Consider the following 8639-nt stretch of genomic DNA (forward strand, 5'->3'; position numbering starts at 1 on the left):
TCGAACCGGGGCCTTCTCGCTGTGAGGCGAGAGCGCTAACCACTGCGCCACCGTGCAGCCCTAGACTCCAGATATGATGTAAAAACAAATACCAGATAACAAATAAAGTTTTGAATTTGATTCTTTCACGTGTGAGCAACATTTAGGGGAAAGAACGGACAGATCGATGGACTAATAAAGCATTTATTTGTGACATCACTGCTCATTTTTTAAACGTTCTTTTTATTTCTGATTTCAAACACTACGCAGAAGTCAAGTTCAAAAATGATCTCAAAGAGATTCTTCACTTCTTTTGTGGACTATTTGAGTTTGCAGAACTCTGCAGTGTCTCCAACAAATCCCAACCACACTCCTGCATGCAGCGGCTCGGTGAACGTGGTCTGGACTCTGTGGAGGAGAGTCGGGCTTTCAGAGACGCTGTAGAAGGACAGAACACCTGCTCTGTGGTCCAGGTACACTCCTAGTCTGGAGCAACCAGCAGCTAAGACGGAGGTTTGGATGCTGTTGTGGAAAAATAAGAAATTCTCTTGTAATGAATATAATGCCCAAGATTTGCCGTTGAAACCAAATCTGCTTTCCTCCCCAGATCTGTTGATGTTCTTGTATGTGACGGCTGCACCAATGAATATTCCTTTTCCCTCCACCTCCCAGTAACAGCGTCCGGTCAGACTTTCTCTACTCAGAACCTGAATCCATGTAACAAATCCGTCTGAGGGATCAGAATGAGCCAGAGGTTGTTTCTTCAATGTCACCTTTCTGTTCTCCTTTGACAGTTTCAGACATCTGTGTGCTGTGTTTGGATCTAGAGTGATTTGACAGGAATATTTTAGGAAGTCAGCTCTGCTCTTTGGTTCTGGTTCTGGCAGTAAGACATCCACACAAGTGACTGTCAGTGCGATGTTTTTCCGTCCCTCTCTCAGAATGTCCTGCAGCTTCTCTCTGAGTGCAGACACGGCTGTGGTTACATCCTGGAAGTATCTCCGAGGACGGGCGTTGATGCTGGATGATGGTTTGGACTCTCCGAGTGGTAGCAGTGAGGAGTAGCTGAGCAGAAACTGGCTGTGATCCTCTGTGAGTGAGAGCTGCTTCAGCTCAGCGTCTCTCCTCTTCATCTCAGTGATCTCCTGCTCCATCTTCTCCTGAACGTCTTTGACTCGTCTCACTTCAGTTTGCTGCTGCGATCTGATCTGCTGCTTCACATCACAGCTTCTCTTCTGGATGAGCTGGATCACCTCAGTGAAGATCTTCTCGGTCACCTTCACGGTTTGATCAGCAGAGTGATTGATGGCCTCCACCTCCTGTTGAAGCAGCTTCACCTCCTTCTCTCGGTCCTGGATTCTCTGCTGGATTTGTTGCTGACTCTCCTCCAGATCTCTCTGCCTCTCGGTTCTTTCTGCAGCAGCTGAGACTATTTTATGTCCCTCGTGTTCATCCACAGAGCAGAGGTAACAGATGCACTTCTGATCAGTGCGACAGAACATCTTCATCACCTCATCATGACGGGAGCAGACGTTCTCCTGCAGGTTCTTGGAGGGTTCCACCAGCTTGTGTTTCTTTAATGGAGCTACATCCAAATGAGGCTGAAGATGTTTCTCACAGTAAGAGGTCAGACAGGTCAAACAGGACTTGACAGCTTTCAGTTTTCCTCCAGAGCAGATGTCACAGGACACATCTCCAGGTCCAGCACAGCAGGGATCAGCAAGAGGAAGTCCAGTCGTCTTCAGCTGCTCCAGTAAAGCTGCTAAAATGACGTTTTTCTCTAGAGCAGGCCTCGGTGTGAAGCTCTTCTTACACTGAGGGCAGCTGTGAGTGTTTTTCACTTCATCCCAGAACTCCTGGATGCACTTCATGCAGTAGCTGTGTCCACAGGGAATCGTCACTGGATCCTTCAGCAGATCCAGACAGATGGAGCAGCTTAAGGTTTCTTGATCCAGAGCAACTCCTTTCTGCGCCATGTCTGCTCTCAGACACAAAGACTTTCACTTTCTTTCTCAGGAAACTGACTTTGATCTTCCAATCAGATGTTCATTTTGAATTCATCCAATTAGCTTCTCTCTTCTTCCCACGTGGTTACAGGCATCATAACAAATCCAGTCCAAAGGACAAATGTGGAAAGACCGGAGCTGCAGATCAGGAAGAGGAGTCTACAGGAGAGGGAGGGTGTTTTTGGATGGTTAAAAATTAAAATATATGAGTTTATCAAATGATAAAACTAATTTATTAAATGTGTTTGGGATTATTTTGACAAACTTATGTTATAGTTGTCAAATTATCTAGTTAATTATGATTAATTAATTAATTACAAAAAAAAATGTTTTCTAGTTAATCGCATTAATCTAATTTTTAGTCAATAACCATTGTTGTGTTCTCAAATATAACAAGAGGGAACAAATGTTTCTTTTATCTATCAAACTTTATTGACTACAAACACATTTACAGAACATAAAGACAAGTGCATCCAAAACAACACAGTGACTGTAATAACTAGAAAAGTTGCGTTAACTGCGATAATGCTAGTGTGAATGCTTTTTACGCAACCGCTAAAGCTATTTGCGTAATACTAAAAGTTCCTAAAGGACTTAAAGTTGCAGAAAGTGCTCAAAGAATTTGAAGAATTTCTTGAAAAAACTTGCAAAAAAAATGCATAAAAGGGATTAACTCAAAATGAGCACAAAACATCAGTAGATACAAAATTAGACAGAAAAACTAGCATAGAAATACGAGCTTAACTCAGAATTAGCCCAAAAAAACTAAATGCTAAATTAGCCAAAAAGCTAACACGTTGCTAAAATATTAGCTTAACTCAAAATGAGCCCAACAAACCTCAGTAAATGCCAAATTAGCCAAAAAAAAGCTAACATGCTGCTAAAATACTAGCTTTTGTCAAAAGCTTAAAAACCTCGATGCCAAATTTAGAAAAACAATGTTAGCATGTTGACAAAATGTTCTCAAAATGGGCCTAACAAACCTCAGTAAATACCGAATTATCCCAAAAAAGCTAACATGTTGCTAAAATACTAGCTTAGCTCAAAATTATGGGGTGCTGTTTGTAAATCTGAAAAGCAAAATTTTAACATCAATGTTTTCAAGTATTTAGCATGTTTTAGGGAAAAGAACAGGCGTGGTTTTTCAAATGCATATTTTCATCTTTTAAATTATTGTATTTATAAATGTTTCATGTACTAACTAAATATTTAGTTAGCAATTTATAGTTAAAAACAAAATATTTGGTTCAAAACTATATAATTTTTAACTAATATTTAGCCCCAAACTAAATATCGAGATCAGGGGTGCAACCCTGGTCCTCGAGGGCCACCCTTCTGCATTTCCAGTATGAGGACCACAGTTGCTTACCTCTGATCTAGATTGAAACTAAATATTCAATTTTTTAACTAAACATTTGTTTTTGTTAATTGTGTGAATGCATTCAATGCATGGGGTAACATAAAATTTGGCTATGTACATATTTGTTGAGTAAATCATACTTAAGGTTTTTTTTATTTCTTTAATTTTTTTATTAATGCAAATTGTTTCATGTAGTAACCATGTTTTATTCCAATTAATATTACCAAATAAATCATTCAAATAAAGTACACCTCTAGGTTTGTTGTTCCTTTTTTCACAGATTGTGTAAAAAGTATGGCTGTAATTGCATTTCTTATTTTAGATATCAATTCCATTAATTGTCAAATATTTTACTTAAAACTTGATAATACAGATAAGAGGTCATTAGGTGATGTAAACCTGAAGGGATGGTTTTCGTAACACTAGGGAACAAACGTTTTCTTGCATGAACGCGTGACAAAAAAGCAGATCATGGTGCTCAACTCCAGGCCGGAAGTGGAAGTCGGTGTTGCTTTTTTTTTTTTAGAATAAGAAAAGCCACAAAAAAGCTCATTTTATTTATTTATTTAAAAAAATTTAAAATGATGTATAATTTTCTTTCTACTTCACACTTCTATGCCATTTTGCTTTGGTCTGTCACAGAAAATTCCAATTAAATATATGTATATTTGTGGTCATAATGTGAGAAAAATTGGAAAAGTTCAAGTTTCCTTAAAATTACGATTAGAATACACTAATAAATTAATAAAAACTGCATAATCGACTTGCAATTTGAAAAAGTGCTATTGGAAATGAACAAGAGTAACATCATTTACATTAACAACAAAATGTAAAGCATTTTACAGCTTTTTGGAAAAATTAACATATAGTTTGACTTCCATCAGAAATAAAGGAAACTTTGGAATTTTGTCAGTTAATTTGCATTTATGAATGTAAAATTTAACTAGAAAGATGAATAAATGTATTAAAACGTAAATGGTATATCTTCTTATATTGGTGGAAGACAAATATACGTTTCGATAGCAGAGAAAGAGGTCAAAATGTTCCGGAAGTCTCAGTTACGCAACATGCAGTGACCAGTATCGACCACCAGGGGGCGGCAGTGAGCGCCGCGGCTTGTCTCCGCCCCGAAAATCCGTCCAGCGGAAGAAGAAACCGTCAACAAGAGAGGCGAAAGTTTACCTGCAGCGACACTTCACCCCGATCTCCGCACGGACAGGAATGGGGCCCGCAGCGGGGACGCGCGCTTCACGCCGACTCTTCTTCATCCTCCTCGCGGCCGCCGGTTGTTTTCGATGGGTAAGCGCGACCCGACGTCCCGGTTCTCGTGACCAAAACATGACTCAGCTGCTATTGTCGGAACCAGCCCAGCCGGGCTCGGTTTGAGATTAGCAAACCGAATTTAGCCGGTAAACGGGGCTAACGCTGGTCCAAAGAAACACGCGGAAAGAGAAAATAGACCGACTTTTCTAGACGGTTCTGGTCCGGGACCCCAAACAGTGAATAAAAACCCAAACTGGGTGTGTTCTTGAAGACAACACGTATAAAAATGTTTGTTATATTAGCCTAATGTCGTTAAATCCCCTCAAGAAAGTGGAAAAATTAATAATTTATCGATTTAAACCGGATTTTTTAATTACGATTTATTGACTAAAGTAATACACATTTAACTTTTATTTCCACTATTTAAATCACTTTAACCACGTTTATCCATCAAAGTCATCATTTGTGATGTTTTATTAATATATAATAGCATGTATCTTTTATTTAAATGAGTTAATCTCTACTAAAACATTTCAAAATTATTCCAAAATAAGTATAAAAATAAAAATGTTAAAAACCCTTCATATCCAATCATGAAAATGGGTCAATTTGGACCCAAACTCAATTTTTGTCCACATTTTTCATTGATTATTAGTTGCAATGATGCTGAGACTTTTACTTTTAGGAACTTTAAAAAAAAGCAACACCCAGGAATCCCCCTGTGGGTTAAAAGGTTCGCCCTCCAATCCTTTAGTGTGATTTAATCAGATCCTGATAACGGCGGCGTCTTCTCTGCCGTCCACGTCTCTGCATTGTTTGTGTTCTGTTTCATGATGCAATTACTCCTCCTGAAATGAAGAAAAGTGCTCAGTAACCTTGCTAGAACATTTGAAATCTGATTAATCATTACTTTGCAAAGATAAGGTATCAGCATCCCAGTTTGGGGGAAAAATGTAGGAATGTTGAAATCAGTAAAAATATTGATTCTTCGGAGAGCAGTTTGATAGACGCTGCAGGGTTCTGGGATTTAGTCCAGGATCGTCCTGCAGAACAAAACAGCTTCTTGTCATCCGTCCAAACTAAGAAAGACATGAGAAAACATTTAAAACATACATTAAGAGTAAAAAAAAATACTCAGAAACCCTTCTTTTAAGCAGATTGTTCTAGAAAAGCTGCATCAAAAGGGGCGGAAGTTCGTTTCAGACATGCAAAAATAGCCGTTTAGAAACAGGAAATAGAATAAACGGTTACCAGGTGATGCCTCGTTAGGGTAGAATCTGAGAGATGTGTGTATTTTTAATTTGGAAATGAAGAAGTTTGGCTCACTAGACCAGGAGTCTGTAACCTGCGGCTCCAGATCCACATGTGGATCTTTTATCTCTCCATGATGGCCAAACATAAAATAAGTCATGGAGACTGCTGACCCAGCCACATCGACCTAAAGAAAACAAATAAACAAAGACTACCAACCCCAAACTAAAATAACAAAACCCAGGAGTGTAAGACTACTGAGGACAAAGAGGGAAAATAACAGAAAATAAAAGCAAAGATAAATAGCATTTTTTTTCAAATAATGATTACTTAATTAGCATTTATTTAATTTAGATTAGTTACATTTATAAACTGATGTCTGAGGTTCACATAGATGATAAACTATGTAGGTTTTTACATCCTGTTGACCTGAAGACGTCTTGTTTGTTCAACTCTACCTCCAGAATGAACAGATTTTATATGCAAAGCAAAACTTTGGTAAAAAGTTTGATCTTTTAGGAGTTAAAAGCACAGATTATCTTATGCTGCTCAACATTAGTTACTAGCTGTTTAGAACTGCACTGAGATGATCCTGTTTGGCACAGAGTGTCTTTTATTTTGAAAATAAGTAAAAAAAAAAAAACACACATTTTGAGGAGAGATGCTATGTTCTTTTTAAATTTTTGCTTTTGTTTGTACCAAAAAATAGACATAATTCTTATTTATTATTTAAAAAAAGACGGAAATCCAAACTTCTTAAAGGTTAAAGTAAGACCACGTGTCAAATTCGAGGCCCGGGGGCCGGATCCGGCCCTCCTGGTAATTCTATCCGGCCCCAATGATCATTTTATTTTATTGTTATTAATGGCCCGAGTTTATTTTGCACTTATTTCTAACTTGTATAATTTTGACAAAATATATTTTTATGGAGAATAAAATATTAAAAGTTATTTAAGGTTTAAGTTGATTTATTCTGGAATATTATTCCTGCCTTTTTATTATTCAGAATTATATTGAAAAGTTGCGGTTTTAAAGTTTTAAAATTGACATTCTGCTAGCTTTTTGTAATATTTTGGTATTTACTAAGATTTTTTCGGCTGTTTTGGAGTTTAGCTAATATTTATATTTTTATAGCGACATGCTAGCTGTTTTGGCTAGCTTACGTTTTTTTCTTTTGTTCCTTTTTCGGCTAATTTTGACATTTAGCTAATATTTCAGCGTTTTCAGCGGCCACATTCAGCTTACAACATTCACGGTAGCATTAATGCAGGTGCTGCTCTATATGTGGTTCATGATTATGATAAAAAGTTACGGTTTAAAAGTTACTTTAAAAGTGTTCGTTAAATGTTGTGTTCTGTTCGTCCCGTGACCTAACGTGTGTTTTGTTTTGTGGCCCGTGTGATTGAGTTTGGACCTCTGAGTTAGACTGCGGCTCCTTCTTGGTTTTGATCAGTAGAAATCGAACCCAAACGGCCGCTGCACCAGAGGAGCTGAAGCTGCTTTTGTGTCAGATCAAATCGTCTGTTTGTCTTATTTTTTTTGCAGATCTGTGACAGTTGATGACTTTGTTGTTCTTGCCGTCAGGTTGAGGCCCAACACTGTATTTGGTACGGCGAGTGTGGCGACTCGCCGGTCTCTGGAAAAAAATACAACTGCAACTACACGGGCCCCCCCCAACCGTTAGAGCCGGACGCTTATGATCTCCTCAAAGTAGGGGCTGCTTTTTTCAAAAATGATCTTCCTGTCATCCGTTGTGGTATTTACGTGAATGACTTCTGCAGGAGCTTTGTCCCGGATACGACTATGGAAATCGAAGTTTGTGCTGCAACGCCGACCAGCTGCGCACGCTCAAAGGAAGCCTGCAGCTTCCACTCCAGTTCCTGTCTCGGTAAGCAGTTCTGCTGAGCATCACATGACTCGTTTGGCCTGGTTTGTGTGCAGAACCTTTGATTCGTCCCCTTTTCCCTGCAGGTGTCCCGCCTGCTTCTATAACCTGATGAACCTCTTCTGCGAGCTCACCTGCAGCCCCCACCAGAGTCAGTTTGTGAACACCGTCAAGGTGAACGGCACCAATGTGGTGGAGGTGCAGTATTACATTGGAAAGACGTTTTCCAGCGGTGAGTTCTTTGTTTTTATCTTTGTTTTTTCAGGTCAAACTTTGTCAAACATTTCCATAAAGCAGCTGGATCTCAGGAGAAATCTGCTGACTGGCGTGTTTTGCTTCCCTAACAGTCATGCTGTCAGCGGTGTGATTCTCTGGGTGACTTATGGTCAGAGCTGTTTATTCCTTAAATAGATTTGTCTTTTTTTTTGTATTTGCAGCCATGTACAACGCCTGCAGCGACGTTCAGGCCCCCTCCAGTAACGTGAAGGCCTTATCGCTGCTGTGCGGCAGAGACGCTCGGGACTGCAACGCCACCAACTGGATTCAGTACATGTTCAGCACCAGCAACGGACAGGCTCCGTTTCCCATCGACCCCGTGTTCTCTGGTAATTTCACTGGTTCGTCTTCTGAAAATGTTGAAGCAGAATGTCCACATTTTAAATCAACCAGCTCCTAAAGATAGACCCACAAAGTATAAATAAATCGGTGTATTTTATATGACGACATGCAGCTTGTGAACAAAAACAAGCCAGAAAGAAAAAACGTGTCTTCCTTTTTATTGTCTGAAATGTTTAACTTTATAAAGTGTTAACTCAGATACTGGAGAAGTGTAGTTTGTGAGCACAAAAACACATCAACAGTAAGATGAGCGGAATTCTAAAGACTTTAATGTCTG

At 39.1% G+C, this 8639-nt stretch overlaps 2 protein-coding genes across 2 annotated transcripts in view; one reads left to right on the forward strand and one right to left on the reverse strand.

The window, feature by feature from the left end:
- Nucleotides 1-207: 207 nt before the first annotated feature.
- On the reverse strand, nt 208-1977 carry LOC112147309 (tripartite motif-containing protein 16-like). Its single transcript, XM_024273585.2, has one exon. The coding sequence runs from the start codon at nt 1953-1955 to the stop codon at nt 300-302; it is 1656 nt and encodes a 551-aa protein (XP_024129353.1). The 5' UTR covers nt 1956-1977; the 3' UTR covers nt 208-299.
- Nucleotides 1978-4373: 2396 nt separating this feature from the next.
- npc1 (Niemann-Pick disease, type C1) overlaps nt 4374-8639 on the forward strand; it is a 27742-nt gene continuing 23476 nt past the window's right edge. The window contains exons 1-5 of the mRNA XM_024273976.2: nt 4374-4644; nt 7444-7569; nt 7641-7747; nt 7831-7976; nt 8182-8349. Coding sequence (XP_024129744.1) covers nt 4567-4644; nt 7444-7569; nt 7641-7747; nt 7831-7976; nt 8182-8349 — 625 coding nt within the window. The 5' untranslated portion in view covers nt 4374-4566. The remainder of the gene's footprint in view (nt 4645-7443; nt 7570-7640; nt 7748-7830; nt 7977-8181; nt 8350-8639) is intronic.

This window comes from Oryzias melastigma, linkage group LG17, assembly GCF_002922805.2.
Source record: "Oryzias melastigma strain HK-1 linkage group LG17, ASM292280v2, whole genome shotgun sequence".
Lineage (NCBI taxonomy): Eukaryota > Metazoa > Chordata > Actinopteri > Beloniformes > Adrianichthyidae > Oryzias > Oryzias melastigma.